Below are 17,782 nucleotides of genomic sequence, written 5' to 3'. Positions count from 1 at the left end.
ACAAGTGACACCTGATCACAAGCATTATACAGTCAGATGTACAGACACAAGCGAAACCTGATCACAAGCATTATACAGTCAGATGTACAGACACAAGTGACACCTGATCACAAGCATTATACAGTCAGATGTACAGACACCAGTGACACCTGATCACAAGCATTATACAGTCAGATGTACAGACACAAGTGACACCTGATCACAAGCATTATACAGTCAGATGTACAGACACAAGCGACACCTGATCACAAGCATTATACAGTCAGATGTACAGACACCAGTGACACCTGATCACAAGCATTATACAGTCAGATGTACAGACACAAGCGACACCTGATCACAAGCATTATACAGTCAGATGTACAGACACAAGCGACACCTGATCACAAGCATTATACAGTCAGATGTACAGACACAAGCGACACCTGATCACAAGCATTATACAGTCAGATGTACAGGCACAAGCGACACCTGATCACACACATTATACAGTCAGATGTACAGACACAAGCGACACCTGATCACAAGCATTATACAGTCAGATGTACAGACACAAGCGACACCTGATCACAAGCATTATACAGTCAGATGTACAGACACAAGTGACACCTGATCACAAGCATTATACAGTCAGATGTACAGACACAAGTGACACCTGATCACACGCATTATACAGTCAGATGTACAGACACAAGTGACACCTGATCACAAGCATTATACAGTCAGATGTACAGACACAAGCGACACCTGATCACACGCATTATACAGTCAGATGTACAGACACAAGTGACACCTGATCACAAGCATTATACAGTCAGATGTACAGACACAAGTGACACCTGATCACAAGCATTATACAGTCAGATGTACAGACACAAGTGACACCTGATCACAAGCATTATACAGTCAGATGTACAGACACAAGCGACACCTGATCACAAGCATTATACAGTCAGATGTACAGACACAAGTGACACCTGATCACAAGCATTATACAGTCAGATGTACAGACACAAGCGACACCTGATCACAAGCATTATACAGTCAGATGTACAGACACAAGTGACACCTGATCACAAGCATTAAACAGTCAGATGTACAGACACAAGTGACACCTGATCACAAGCATTATACAGTCAGATGTACAGACACAAGTGACACCTGATCACAAGCATTATACAGTCAGATGTACAGACACCAGTGACACCTGATCACACGCATTATACAGTCAGATGTACAGACACAAGCGACACCTGATCACACGCATTATACAGTCAGATGTACAGACACAAGTGACACCTGTTCACACGCATTATACAGTCAGATGTACAGACACAAGTGACACCTGATCACAAGCATTATACAGTCAGATGTACAGACACAAGCAAACACCTGATCACACGCATTATACAGTCAGATGTACAGACACAAGTGACACCCGATCACAAGCATTATACAGTCAGATGTACAGACACAAGTGACACCTGATCACACGCATTATACAGTCAGATGTACAGACACAAGTGACACCTAATAACACGCATTATACAGTCAGATGTACAGACACAAGTGACACCTGATCACAAGCATTATACAGTCAGATGTACAGACACAAGTGACACCTGATCACAAGCATTATACAGTCAGATGTACAGACACAAGTGACACCTGATCACACGCATTATACAGTCAGATGTACAGACACAAGCGACACCTGATCACAAGCATTATACAGTCAGATGTACAGACACAAGTGACACCTGATCACACGCATTATACAGTCAGATGTACAGACACAAGTGACACCTGATCACAAGCATTATACAGTCAGATGTACAGACACAAGTGACACCTGATCACACGCATTATACAGTCAGATGTACAGACACAAGTGACACCTGATCACAAGCATTATACAGTCAGATGTACAGACACAAGTGACACCTGATCACACGCATTATACAGTCAGATGTACAGACACAAGTGACACCTGATCACAAGCATTATACAGTCAGATGTACAGACACAAGTGACACCTGATCACACGCATTATACAGTCAGATGTACAGACACAAGTGACACCTAATCACACGCATTATACAGTCAGATGTACAGACACAAGTGACACCTGATCACAAGCATTATACAGTCAGATGTACAGACACAAGCGACACCTGATCACAAGCATTATACAGTCAGATGTACAGACACAAGTGACACCTGATCACAAGTATTCTACAGTCAGATGTACAGACACAAGTGACACCTGATCACACGCATTATACAGTCAGATGTACAGACACAAGTGACACCTGATCACAAGTATTCTACAGTCAGATGTACAGACACAAGTGACACCTGATCACAAGCATTATACAGTCAGATGTAGACACAAGTGACACCTGATCACAAGCATTATACAGTCAGATGTACAGACACAAGTGACACCTGATCACAAGCATTATACAGTCAGATGTACAGACACAAGCGACACCTGATCACAAGCATTATACAGTCAGATGTACAGACACAAGTGACACCTGATCACAAGCATTATACAGTCAGATGTACAGACACAAGTGACACCTGATCACACGCATTATACAGTCAGATGTACAGACACAAGCGACACCTGATCACAAGCATTATACAGTCAGATGTACAGACACAAGTGACACCTGATCACAAGCATTATACAGTCAGATGTACAGACACAAGTGACACCTGATCACACGCATTATACAGTCAGATGTACAGACACAAGTGACACCTGATCACACGCATTATACAGTCAGATGTACAGATACAAGGTAGTTACAGGTATTCAAATCAACAAAATAACAAGGGTGCCCAAATGTATGCACCTCTCTAATTTTGTTTTGATGCATATTGCACATTTTCTGTTAATCCAATAAAAACTTAATTTCACTACTGAAATATTACTGTGTCCTTCAGTTATTTGATAGATCAAAATGAAATTACTGATCCAAACACCAAATTATTTATAAATGAAAATCATGCATACGACTGTACATTAGACAAATACCAGCACTGCCAGAAACTGTCCTGTCAATATCACAATACTACCAAACATTAAACTGAAACCCAGTGCTCTGGGATGCTACAGACACAAACGAGGGAAACACAGTCAGACTGTGCACATGTGCAGTGAGTGTGAGTTTGCACACTCACATACAAAGTGCACACAATCACACCGCTTATCTCTGCAATCAATACATTTAAAAAAACAAAAATATATTATTCCCCTGTTGCTCATGTTTAATTTCTCCTTAAACTGCGGTAAAATGTTCATCTATATAAAGGTGGTGAAACAGTCACTTGTTATTTCTTTGAATAAAATAAGCAATATACAGTGTAGTGCAGCTGTGTCCAATAGGCAGATCTACCCGAAGAGCCAAATATGAACTAGCAGATTACATAGAGATGAAGAGATAGACAGAGGAAGAGACAGAGATAGACGTCATGGTGCATCCATTCTGTGCCCTTTATCCCCAGCATATGCATGAGACAAATACAATGTATGATACCAATTCAGTCTCATTTCTTGTAAAGGGGGTAACAAATATCATTTTTGAAAGAAAAACAAAAAAAAACAAGATTATCATCTTCTTTAAAAAATAAGCAGTCTTTTTTCAAGGAGTAAAGAAAAAAAGGAGGCGGGGCATAAACCTACCAGTCAGATTATGATTTACAAACAGGTGTTTCTGTGCCCACCTACCTGTCACAAGGACAGGGACAAAATAATGCAGCAGGAGACCCTTGGGAGTCGTCTAATGTTTGTGAAGTGGTGACAATTTGTTACTGTCTAACCTTACATAGCTGGTGGTATGGTTTATTCTAGGAGTAGAGGAATATGTTTTTCCCCTTTGGATTTATATACTGAAGTTAGCACACTGGTGAGAATCCTGTGTCTTACATGGGTAAAGCACAATAAATAGCAAAATATTTAAATCAGTCATGGTGTTTAAAAACCCCTGTACCGCCTTCTAGGAGTAGGTGTAATAGCTCCTCCCTTTGACTAGAGCACTGGTGTATACAAGTGGCACAATTACCATTGGGACAGTCCAGCTCATCCATGCCATTCTCACAGTCCCGCTCTCCATCACAGCGCCAAGATGCTGGGATACATTTACTGGTCGATGCTCCACAGCTGAACTTCCCCTCTGCACACACGTGCTTTGCTAAAAAAAACAACATCATATTAGCGCTCCATCAACCACTAGTTTAATGTGATGTGCGCAAATGCACACAGAGAGCGACAGGGGAGAGAGAGACAGGGAGAAAGAAGGATAGAAGTAGAGGGAGGCAGACGGGGTGGGGGGAAACATGTGGAGGAGAGAAACAGCGGAAGCGGGACAGTTTGAGGGGAAGAGAGACAAAGATAGAGACAGAGAGATAGACAGGGGGAGAGACAGAGAGAGAGACAGGGGGAGAGAGAGACAGAGAGAGATACAGGGGGAGAGAGAGAGAGACAGAGACAGGGAGAGACATGGGGAGAGAGAGACATGGGGAGAGAGAGACAGGGGGAGAGAGAGACAGGGGGAGAGAGAGACAGGGGGAGAGACAGGGGGAGACACAGAAATAGAGAGATAGACAGGGGGAGAGACAGAGAGATAGACAGGGAGAGAGAGAGAGAGAGAGAGAGAGAGAGAGAGAGAGACAGGGGAGAGATAGAGACAGAGAGATAGACAGGGGAGAGAGATAGAGAGGGGGAGAGATAGAGACAGAGAGATAGACAGGGGGGAGAGACAGACAGGGGGAGAGATAGAGACAGGGGGAGAGATAGAGACAGAGATAGACAGGGGGAGAGACAGAGAGAGAGACAGGGGGAGAGAGAGACAGAGAGATAGACAGGGGGAGAGACAGGGAGAGAGACAGGGGGAGAGAGAGACAGAGAGAGATACAGGGGGAGAGAGAGAGAGACAGAGACAGGGAGAGACATGGGGAGAGAGAGACATGGGGAGAGAGAGACAGGGGGAGAGAGAGACAGGGGGAGAGACAGGGGGAGACACAGAAATAGAGAGATAGACAGGGGGAGAGACAGAGAGATAGACAGGGAGAGAGAGAGAGAGAGAGAGAGAGACAGGGGAGAGATAGAGACAGAGAGATAGACAGGGGAGAGAGATAGAGAGGGGGAGAGATAGAGACAGAGAGATAGACAGGGGGGAGAGACAGACAGGGGGAGAGATAGAGACAGGGGGAGAGATAGAGACAGAGATAGACAGGGGGAGAGATAGACAGGGGGAGAGATAGAGAGATAGACAGGGGAGAGATAGACAGGGGGAGAAATAGAGACAGAGAGATAGACGGGGAGAGATAGAGACAGAGATAGACAGGGGGAGAGACAGAGAGAGAGACAGGGGGAGAGACAGAGAGATAGACAGGGGGGAGAGATAGAGACAGACAGGGGGAGAGACAGAGAGAGAGAGAGAGACAGGGGGAGAGACAGAGAGATAGACAGGGGGGAGAGATAGAGACAGAGATAGACAGAGAGATAGACAGGGGGAGAGATAGAGAGATAGACAGGGGGAGAGATAGAGACAGAGAGATAGACGGGGAGAGACAGAGAGATAGACAGGGGGGAGAGATAGAGACAGAGATAGACAGGGGGAGAGACAGAGAGAGAGACAGGGGGAGAGACAGAGAGATAGACAGGGGGGAGAGATAGAGACAGAGATAGACAGGGGGAGAGATAGAGACAGAGATAGACAGAGAGATAGACAGCGGGAGAGATAGAGACAGAGATAGACAGGGGGAGAGACAGAGAGATAGACCGGGGAGAGATAGAGACAGAGATAGACAGGGGGAGAGACAGAGAGATAGACAGGGGGAGATAGAGACAGAGAGATAGGCAGGGGGAGAGACAGAGAGATAGACAGGGGGAGAGACAGAGAGATAGACAGGGGGGAGAGATAGAGACAGAGATAGACAGGGGGAGAGATAGAGACAGAGATAGACAGAGAGATAGACAGGGGGAGAGATAGAGACAGAGATAGACAGGGGGAGAGACAGAGAGATAGACCGGGGAGAGATAGAGACAGAGATAGACAGGGGGAGAGACAGAGAGATAGACAGGGGGAGATATAGAGACAGAGAGATAGGCAGGGGGAGAGACAGAGAGATAGACAGGGGGAGAGACAGAGAGATAGACAGGGGGGAGAGATAGAGACAGAGATAGACAGGGGGGAGAGATAGAGACAGAGATAGACAGGGGGGAGAGATAGAGACAGAGATAGACAGGGGGACAGATAGAAACAGAGAGAGAGACAGGGGGTGAGACAGAGAGATAGACAGGGGGAGAGAGATAGACACAGAGATAGACAGGGGGAGAGAGATAGAGAGGGGGAGAGATAGAGACAGAGAGATAGACAGGGGGGAGAGACAGATAGGGGGAGAGATAGAGACAGGGGGAGAGATAGAGACAGAGATAGACAGAGAGATAGACAGGGGGAGAGATAGACAGGGGGAGAGATAGAGAGATAGACAGGGGGAGAGATAGACAGGGGGAGAGATAGACAGGGGGAGAGAGAGAGACAGAGATAGACAGGGGCAGAGACAGAGAGAGAGACAGGGGGAGAGACAGAGACAGGGGGAGAGATAGAGGGAGAGATAGAGACAGAGAGATAGACAGGGGGAGAGATAGACAGGGGGAGAGATAGAGAGATAGACAGGGGGAGAGATAGACAGGGGGAGAGACAGACAGGGGGAGAGATAGAGACAGAGATAGACAGGGGGAGAGACAGAGAGATAGACCGGGGAGAGATAGAGACAGAGATAGACAGGGGGAGAGACAGAGAGATAGACAGGGGGAGATATAGAGACAGAGAGATAGGCAGGGGGAGAGACAGAGAGATAGACAGGGGGAGAGACAGAGAGATAGACAGGGGGGAGAGATAGAGACAGAGATAGACAGGGGGGAGAGATAGAGACAGAGATAGACCGGGGGGAGAGATAGAGACAGAGATAGACAGGGGGACAGATAGAAACAGAGAGAGAGACAGGGGGTGAGACAGAGAGATAGACAGGGGGAGAGAGATAGACACAGAGATAGACAGGGGGAGAGAGATAGAGAGGGGGAGAGATAGAGACAGAGAGATAGACAGGGGGGAGAGATAGAGACAGAGAGATAGACAGGGGGGAGAGACAGATAGGGGGAGAGATAGAGACAGGGGGAGAGATAGAGACAGAGATAGACAGAGAGATAGACAGGGGAGAGATAGACAGGGGGAGAGATAGACAGGGGGAGAGAGAGAGACAGAGATAGACAGGGGCAGAGACAGAGAGAGAGACAGGGGGAGAGACAGAGACAGGGGGAGAGATAGAGACAGAGATAGACAGAGAGATAGACAGGGGGAGAGATAGACAGGGGGAGAGATAGAGAGATAGACAGGGGGAGAGATAGACAGGGGGAGAGATAGAGAGATAGACAGGGGGAGAGATAGACAGGGGGAGAGATAGACGGGGAGAGAGAGAGACAGAGATAGACAGGGGCAGAGACAGAGAGAGAGACAGGGGGAGAGACAGAGAGATAGACAGGGGGGAGAGATAGAGACAGGGGGAGAGATAGAGACAGAGATAGACAGAGAGATAGACAGGGGGAGAGATAGACAGGGGGAGAGATAGAGAGATAGACAGGGGGAGAGATAGAGACAGAGAGATAGACGGGGAGAGATAGAGACAGAGATAGACAGGGGGAGAGACAGAGAGAGAGACAGGGGGAGAGACAGAGAGATAGACAGGGGGGAGAGATAGAGACAGAGATAGACAGGGGGAGAGATAGAGACAGAGATAGACAGGGGGAGAGATAGAGACAGAGATAGACAGGGGGAGAGACAGAGAGATAGACAGGGGGAGAGACAGAGAGATAGAATACATCAGAGAGAGAAGGGGGAAAGTGTAATGGGAGTCAGGGCAGAGACATTACAGGTGTTATATAGAGACAACAAGGAGAGACAGCACTCACCAAAGTACATATAACTAGTGACACCACACACTTTACACTTTATATTAAACAGATACATATAACTAGTGACACTACACACTTTACACTTTATATTAAACAGATACATATAACTAGTGACACTACACACTTTACACTTTATATTAAACAGATACATATAACTAGTGACACTACACACTTTACACTTTATATTAAACAGATACATATAACTAGTGACACTACACACTTTACACTTTATATTAAACAGATACATATAACTAGTGACACTACACACTTTACACTTTATATTAAACAGATACATATAACTAGTGACACTACACACTTTACACTTTATATTAAACAGATACATATAACTAGTGACACTACACACTTTACACTTTATATTAAACAGATACATACATATAACTAGTGACACTACACACTTTACACTTTATATTAAACAGATACATATAACTAGTGACACTACACACTTTACACTTTATATTAAACAGATACATACATATAACTAGTGACACTACACACTTTACACTTTATATTAAACAGATACATATAACTAGTGACACTACACACTTTACAATAAACAGATACATATAACTAGTGACACTACACACTTTACACTTTATATTAAACAGATACATATAACTAGTGACACCACACACTTTACACTTTACATTAAACAGATACATATAACTAGTGACACTACACACTTTAAACTTTATATTAAACAGATACATATAACTAGTGACACTACACACTTTACACTTTATATTAAACAGATACATATAACTAGTGACACTACACACTTTACACTTTATATTAAACAGATACATATAACTAGTGACACTACACACTTTAAACTTTATATTAAACAGATACATATAACTAGTGACACCACACACTTTACACTTTAGTTATATGTATCTGTTTAATATAGTGACAACACACACTTTACACTTTATATTAAACAGATACATATAACTAGTGACACCACACACTTTACACTTTATATTAAACAGATACATATAACTAGTGACACCACACACTTTACACTTTATATTAAACAGATACATATAACTAGTGACACCACACACTTTACACTTTATATTAAACAGATACATATAACTAGTGACACTACACACTTTACACTTTATATTAAACAGATACATATAACTAGTGACACTACACACTTTACACTTTATATTAAACAGATACATATAACTAGTGACATTACACACTTTACACTTTATATTAAACAGATACATATAACTAGTGACACTACACACTTTACACTTTATATTAAACAGATACATATAACTAGTGACACTACACACTTTACACTTTATATTAAACAGATACATATAACTAGTGACACTACACACTTTACACTTTATATTAAACAGATACATATAACTAGTGACACTACACACTTTACACTTTATATTAAACAGATACATATAACTAGTGACACTACACACTTTACATTAAACAGATACATATAACTAGTGACACTACACACTTTACACTTTATATTAAACAGATACATATAACTAGTGACACTACACACTTTATATTAAACAGATACATATAACTAGTGACACTACACACTTTACACTTTATATTAAACAGATACATACATATAACTAGTGACACTACACACTTTACACTTTATATTAAACAGATACATATAACTAGTGACACTACACACTTTACACTTTACAATAAACAGATACATATAACTAGTGACACTACACACTTTACACTTTATATTAAACAGATACATATAACTAGTGACACCACACACTTTACACTTTACATTAAACAGATACATATAACTAGTGACACTACACACTTTAAACTTTATATTAAACAGATACATATAACTAGTGACACTACACACTTTACACTTTATATTAAACAGATACATATAACTAGTGACACTACACACTTTACACTTTATATTAAACAGATACATATAACTAGTGACACTACACACTTTAAACTTTATATTAAACAGATACATATAACTAGTGACACCACACACTTTACACTTTAGTTATATGTATCTGTTTAATATAGTGACAACACACACTTTACACTTTATATTAAACAGATACATATAACTAGTGACACCACACACTTTACACTTTATATTAAACAGATACATATAACTAGTGACACCACACACTTTACACTTTATATTAAACAGATACATATAACTAGTGACACCACACACTTTATATTAAACAGATACATATAATGCAGGTAACAAATACACAATATAATGATTATGTTATTGATGCTGTTGACCCGGGGAGAGACTGTGTACAACACAAATCCTAAGGAAACCCACTTCTCCTGTCTGCTGAGTGGGCCCCATTAGGTGTCATAATGAATATGCACTGCACTAATTGCATCAGCTCCTATCAGGGCACTGAAATAAGCAGTTTCTTGTTCCTGTGTGATTTGGGAGTTAATTAGCTCTATATTTGTAGACAAAGATTGGTTTTGTTCTTTATGCAGATCCCCCATATGGACAGTCCTGATCGCAGGCACTGAATAAAACTATATCCTACACTACTCACACACAATAGTGAGATTAGACTGTGTATAAAGTTATTTAGGAAATGTTTTTATATATACTGTATATAGGAGTGTGGTGTCTGATTTTCAAATGATGCAAATGGTATTAGTCTAGCTTGGTATTAAAATTTTGGTAATCAGAAAAAAGAAAAAGGAGAACAGCAAACCTGATTTTGGGGCACAGAGTTAGATTTGCCAAATCTTTGTTATCCGGACATATGTAGAAAAGTACTCCAGCCACCAGCAAGCTTTCTTGTTTAAAAGACCTTTATTTTTATCAGTTGGGTCCAAAAATCATAGGAACAACGTTTCAAGCCTGCAATAGGCTCTTAGTCATGTACATAAGGTAGGTGTGATGTACCCAGGTGAGCTCAGTATGTCACATACCAAGGTGAGCTCAGTATGTCACATACCAAGGTGAGCTCAGTATGTCACATACCAAGGTGAGCTCAGTATGTCACATACCAAGGTGAGCTCAGTATGTCACATACCAAGGTGAGCTCAGTATGTCACATACCAAGGTGAGCTCAGTATGTCACAGAGGTGAAGAGCAGAGGGTACAGAGGTAAAGAGGAGGAGGGCATAGAGGTAAAGAGTAGAGGGCACAGCGGTAAAGAGGAGGAGGGCACAGCGGTAAAGAGGAGGAGGGCACAGCGGTAAAGAGGAGGAGGGCACAGAGGTAAAAAGGAGAGGGCACAGAGGAGAGGGCACAGAGGTAAAGAGGAGAGAGCGCAGAGGTAAAGAGGAGGGCACAGAGGTAAAGAGGAGGGCGCAGAGGTAAAGAGAAGGGCGCAGAGGTAAAGAGGAGGGCGCAGAGGTAAAGAGGAGGGCGCAGAGGTAAAGAGGATGGCGCAGAGGTAAAGAGGATGGCGCAGAGGTAAAGAGGAGGGCGCAGAGGAGGGCACAGAGGTAAAGAGGAGGGCACAGAGGTAAAGAGGAGGGCACAGAGGAGGGCACAGAGGTAAAAGAGGAGGGCACAGAGGTAAAGAGGAGGGCACAGAGGTAAAGAGGAGGGCGCAGAGGTAAAGAGGAGGGCGCAGAGGTAAAGAGGAGGGCGCAGAGGTAAAGAGGAGGGCGCAGAGGTAAAGAGGAGGGCGCAGAGGTAAAGAGGAGGGCGCAGAGGTAAAGAGGAGGGCGAAGAGGTAAAGAGGAGGGCGCAGAGGTAAAGAGGAGGGCGCAGAGGTAAAGAGGAGGGCGCAGAGGTAAAGAGGATGGCGCAGAGGTAAAGAGGAGGGCGCAGAGGAGGGCACAGAGGTAAAGAGGAGGGCACAGAGGTAAAGAGGAGGGCGCAGAGGTAAAGAGGAGGGTGCAGAGGTAACGAGGAGGGCGCAGAGGTAACGAGGAGGGCGCAGGGGAAAAGAGGAGGGCACAGGGGAAAAGAGAAGGGCGCAGAGGTAAAGAGGAGGGCGCAGAGGTAAAGAGAAGGGCGCAGAGGTAAAGAGAAGGGCGCAGAGGTAAAGAGGAGGGCGCAGAGGTAAAGAGGAGGGCGCAGAGGTAAAGAGGAGGGCGCAGAGGTAAAGAGGAGGGCGCAGAGGTAAAGAGGAGGGCGCAGAGGTAAAGAGGAGGGCGCAGAGGTAAAGAGGAGGGCGCAGAGGTAAAGAGGAGGGCGCAGAGGTAAAGAGGAGGGCGCAGAGGTAAAGAGGAGGGCGCAGAGGTAAAGAGGAGGGCGCAGAGGTAAAGAGGAGGGCGCAGAGGTAAAGAGGAGGGCGCAGAGGTAAAGAGGAGGGCGCAGAGGTAAAGAGGAGGGCGCAGAGGAGGGCACAGAGGTAAAGAGGAGGGCACAGAGGTAAAGAGGAGGGCACAGAGGTAAAGAGGAGGGCGCAGAGGTAAAGAGGAGGGCGCAGAGGAGGGCACAGAGGTAAAGAGGAGGGCACAGAGGTAAAGAGGAGGGCACAGAGGTAAAGAGGAGGGCACAGAGGTAAAGAGGAGGGCACAGAGGTAAAGAGGAGGGCACAGAGGTAAAGAGGATGGCGCAGAGGTAAAGAGGAGGGCGCAGAGGAGGGCGCAGAGGAGGGCACAGAGGTAAAGAGGAGGGCACAGAGGTAAAGAGGAGGGCACAGAGGTAAAGAGGAGGGCACAGAGGTAAAGAGGAGGGCGCAGAGGTAAAGAGGAGGGCGCAGAGGTAAAGAGGAGGGCGCAGAGGTAAAGAGGAGGGCGCAGAGGAGGGCACAGAGGTAAAGAGGAGGGCGCAGAGGTAAAGAGGAGGGCGCAGAGGTAAAGAGGAGGGCGCAGAGGTAAAGAGGAGGGCGCAGAGGTAAAGAGGAGGGCGCAGAGGTAAAGAGGAGGGCGCAGAGGTAAAGAGGAGGGCGCAGAGGTAAAGAGGAGGGCGCAGAGGTAAAGAGGAGGGCACAGAGGTAAAGAGGAGGGCGCAGAGGTAAAGAGGAGGGCGCAGAGGTAAAGAGGATGGCGCAGAGGTAAAGAGGAGGGCGCAGAGGTAAAGAGGAGGGCGCAGAGGTAAAGAGGAGGGCGCAGAGGTAAAGAGGAGGGCGCAGAGGTAAAGAGGAGGGCGCAGAGGTAAAGAGGAGGGCGCAGAGGTAAAGAGGAGGGCGCAGAGGTAAAGAGGAGGGTGCAGAGGTAAAGAGGAGGGCGCAGAGGTACAGAGGAGAGGGCACAGAGGTTATGCCAGGGTGATAGGAAAAGAGACAGGATGCATACAGACACAGAGAGGGAAAGAAGCGCAGTAATAATGAATCCCAGTCTGTCAGGTTTGGCTTACGGTCACTGCAGGTAGCCTCTGATTCGTCACTCCCATCAGGACACTCTTCCTCTCCGTCACACTTCCAGCGGGCTGAGATACAGTGACCATTGTTGCACGTGAAGTCTGTCTCCGCACAGGTGTGTTTAGCTGCAATGAAAGCAACACTGTGTCAAATTGTGTTGGATACATGAAAGTGGTGTCTTGTAAAGCTGTGTAGCACACGAGATATTGTGGAGAGCTACCTATACAAATGTATCTGAGCAGAAAGGAAATGTAACTCTAGTTTTACCAAAACATGCGGCATGCAACCTGTGTATAGTGAGCAGTGAAGTGCGTGTACTCGGGGAAGTGTGCCTTCTGGTTTGTACACACCCTTGGCAGAGTGCCCTCTCGTTGTTATCAGAATTATCTGATTAAACAGCAAGGAGACCCTGGCTTGTATCAGGTGTGTTACAGAAAAGACTCAACTGAAGCTACAATACTCAATTTCTCATCTCTTAACCTCTTCACATTTAAATGTGGCTGGATCCTTTTTGCATGCAATGCATTGTAGCAGCCAAGGTGTTAAAACCTTTATGGGATTACAGAAATGTTATGGGCACTATATATGTGGGTGAATAGTATTAAACTCCCAAATAAAAAACCTTTATGATTTAACTTAGAGGCGTGAATGAGAGAAAATGCTCCCCTTGGTATATCCACTTTATACTCAAAAATAAGTATCCACTTGAGTTTCTCTTGCGATACTAGTGAGTCACAATTTATACAACATGCAGCTAATGCGATACTAGCAAGTTACTATTTATATAACATGCAGCTAATGCGATACTAGTGAGTCACTATTTATATAACATGCAGTTAATGCGATACTAGTGAGTCACTATTTATATAACATGCTGCTAAAGCGATACTAGCGAGTCACTATTTATATAACATGCAGCTAATGCGATACTAGCGAGTCACTATTTATATAACATGCAGCTAATGCGATACTAGTGAGTCACTATTTATATAACATGCAGCTAATGCGATACTAGTGAGTCACTATTTATATAACATGCAGCTAATGCAATACTAGTCAGTCACTATTTATATAACATGCAGCTAATGCAATACTAGTCAGTCACTATTTATATAACATGCAGCTAATGCAATACTAGTCAGTCACTATTTATATAACATGCAGCTAATGCGATACTAGCGAGTCACTATTTATATAACATGCAGCTAATGCGATACTAGTGAGTCACTATTTATATAACATGCAGCTAATGCGATACTAGCGAGTCACTATTTATATAACATGCAGCTAATGCAATACTAGTCAGTCACTATTTATATAACATGCAGCTAATGCAATACTAGTCAGTCACTATTTATATAACATGCAGCTAATGCAATACTAGTCAGTCACTATTTATATAACATGCAGCTAATGCAATACTAGTCAGTCACTATTTATATAACATGCAGCTAATGCAATACTAGTCAGTCACTATTTATATAACATGCAGCTAATGCAATACTAGTCAGTCACTATTTATATAACATGCAGCTAATGCGATACTAGTCAGTCACTATTTATATAACATGCAACTAATGTGCAGTTATGAGACAATGAAGCATTTAGGATTCACAAATCTATAGACATAATATGGAGATACAGACACAGCAATGACATTGTAGATAGCTTGCAAATAAATATACACAACATGTTCTACTTCTCAGACCTTTGTTTTCTCTGCACTTACTAGCAGAAAAGCCTTATTGCTGGTGGGGAGGCTGGCAGAGAGAAGTGATTGCTGTGGGGGACTAGCAGAGAGAAGTGATTGCTGTGGGGGACTAGCAGAGAGAAGTGATTGCTGGGGGGGGGGACTAGCAGAGAGAAGTGATTGCTGTGGGGGACTAGCAGAGAGAAGTGATTGCTGGGGGGGGGGGACTAGCAGAGAGAAGTGATTGCAGGGGGGGGACTAGCAGAGAGAAGTGATTGCTGAGTGGGGGGGGGACTAGCAGAGTAAAGTGATTGCTGGGGGGACGACTAGCAGAGAGAAGTGATTGCTGGGGGGGGGGACTAGCAGAGAGAAGTGATTGCTGAGTGGGGACTAGCAGAGAGAAGTGATTGCTGGGGGGGGACTAGCAGAGAGAAGTGATTGCTGGGGGGGGACTAGCAGAGAGAAGTGATTGCTGGGGGGGGGGGACTAGCAGAGAGAAGTGATTGCTGGGGGGGGGGACTAGCAGAGAGAAGTGATTGCTGGGGGGGGGGGACTAGCAGAGAGAAGTGATTGCTGGGGGGGGGGGAGACTAGCAGAGATAAGTGATTGCTGGGGGGGGGGGGGCTACCAGAGATAAGTGATTGCTGGGGGGGGGGACTAGCAGAGATAAGTGATTGCTGGGGGGGGACTAGCAGAGATAAGTGATTGCTGGGGGGGGGGGCTACCAGAGAGAAGTGATTGCTGGGGGGGACTAGCAGAGATAAGTGATTGCTGGGGGGGGGGTGGACTACCAGAGAGAAGTGATTGCTGGGGGGACTAGCAGAGAGTAGTGATTGCCGGGGGGGGGGGGGGGACTACCAGAGATAAGTGATTGCTGGGGGGGGACGACGACTAGCAGAGAGAAGTGATTGCTGGGGGGACTAGCAGAGAGAAGTGATTGCTGGGGGGGACTAGCAGAGAGAAGTGATTGCTGGGGGGGACTAGCAGAGAGAAGTGATTGCTGGGGGGGACTAGCAGAGAGAAGTGATTGCTGGGGGGGACTAGCAGAGAGAAGAGATTGCTGGGGGGGACTAGCAGAGAGAAGAGATTGCTGGGGGGGACTAGCAGAGAGAAGAGATTGCTGGGGGGGGACTAGCAGAGAGAAGTGATTGCTGGGGGGGGACTAGCAGAGAGAAGTGATTGCTGGGGGGACTAGCAGAGAGAAGTGATTGCTGGGGGGGACTAGCAGAGAGAAGAGATTGCTGGGGGGGACTAGCAGAGAGAAGAGATTGCTGGGGGGGACTAGCAGAGAGAAGTGATTGCTGGGGGGGACTAGCAGAGAGAAGTGATTGCTGGGGGGGACTAGCAGAGAGAAGTGATTGCTGGGGGGGACTAGCAGAGAGAAGAGATTGCTGGGGGGGACTAGCAGAGAGAAGAGATTGCTGGGGGGACTAGCAGAGTAAAGTGATTGCTGGGGGGGGACTAGCAGAGAGAAGTGATTGCTGGGGGGGACTAGCAGAGAGAAGTGATTGCTGGGGGGGGGGGGGGACTAGCAGAGAGAAGTGATTGGGGGGGGGGGGACTAGCAGAGAGAAGTGATTGCTGGGGGGGGATAGCAGAGAGAAGTGATTGCTGGGGGGGATAGCAGAGATAAGTGATTGCTGGGGGGGGACTAGCAGAGAGAAGAGATTGCTGGGGGGGGACTAGCAGAGTAAAGTGATTGCTGGGGGCGACTACCAGAGAGAAGTGATTGCTGGGGGGGACTAGCAGAGAGAAGTGATTGCTGGGGGGGGACTAGCAGAGAGAAGTGATTGCTGGGGGGGGGGACTAGCAGAGAGAAGTGATTGCAGGGGGGGGGGGGACTAGCAGAGAGAAGTGATTGCTGAGTGGGGGGGGGACTAGCAGAGTAAAGGGATTGCTGGGGGGGGGACTAGCAGAGAGAAGTGATTGCTGGGGGGGATGATTAGCAGAGAGAAGTGATTGCAGGGGAGGGACTACCAGAGATAAGTGATTGCTGGGGGGGGGGGCTACCAGAGAGAAGTGATTGCTGGGGGGGGAGCTACCAGAGAGAAGTGATTGCTGGGGGGGGGGGGACTAGCAGAGAGAAGTGATTGCTGGGGGGGGGCTACCAGAGAGAAGTGATTGCTGGGGGGGGCTACCAGAGAGAAGTGATTGCTGGGGGGGGGACTAGCAGAGAGAAGTGATTGCTGGGGGGAACTAGCAGAGAGAAGTGATTGCTGGGGGGGGGACTAGCAGAGAGAAGTGATTGCTGGGGGGGATGATTAGCAGAGAGAAGTGATTGCAGGGGAGGGACTACCAGAGATAAGTGATTGCTGGGGGGGGGGCTACCAGAGAGAAGTGATTGCTGGGGGGGAGCTACCAGAGAGAAGTGATTGCTGGGGGGGGGGGACTAGCAGAGAGAAGTGATTGCTGGGGGGGGCTACCAGAGAGAAGTGATTGCTGGGGGGGGGCTACCAGAGAGAAGTGATTGCTGGGGGGGGGACTAGCAGAGAGAAGTGATTGCTGGGGGGAACTAGCAGAGAGAAGTGATTGCTGGGGGGGGGGACTAGCAGAGAGAAGTGATTGCTGGGGGGGGGACTAGCAGAGAGAAGTGATTGCTGGGGGGGGGGCTAGCAGAGAGAAGTGATTGCTGGGGGGGGACTAGCAGAGAGAAGTGATTGCTGGGGGGGACTAGCAGAAAGAAGTGATTGCTGGGGGGGGGGGGGGACTAGCAGAGAGAAGTGATTGCTGGGGGGGGGACTAGCAGAGATAAGTGATTGCTGGGGGGGGGCTACCAGAGATAAGTGATTGCTGGGGGGGGGACTAGCAGAGA

The 17,782-nt window shown here is 46.1% G+C and overlaps 1 protein-coding gene across 2 annotated transcripts in view; it reads right to left on the bottom strand.

Moving 5' to 3' along the window:
• Positions 1-17,782, bottom strand: part of LRP8 (LDL receptor related protein 8) — a 200,807-nt gene that overhangs the window by 115,144 nt on the left and 67,881 nt on the right. For both annotated transcript variants that reach the window (XM_053693447.1, XM_053693448.1), the window contains exons 3-4: positions 13,278-13,406; positions 4,074-4,202 (exon numbers count right to left, since the gene is read on the bottom strand). In XM_053693447.1, the coding sequence (XP_053549422.1) occupies positions 4,074-4,202; positions 13,278-13,406 (258 nt within the window). The remainder of the gene's footprint in view (positions 1-4,073; positions 4,203-13,277; positions 13,407-17,782) is intronic.

This window comes from Bombina bombina, chromosome 10 (assembly GCF_027579735.1).
Source record: "Bombina bombina isolate aBomBom1 chromosome 10, aBomBom1.pri, whole genome shotgun sequence".
Classification (NCBI taxonomy): Eukaryota; Metazoa; Chordata; class Amphibia; order Anura; family Bombinatoridae; genus Bombina; species Bombina bombina.
This window is presented reverse-complemented; position numbering and strand designations above follow the sequence as displayed.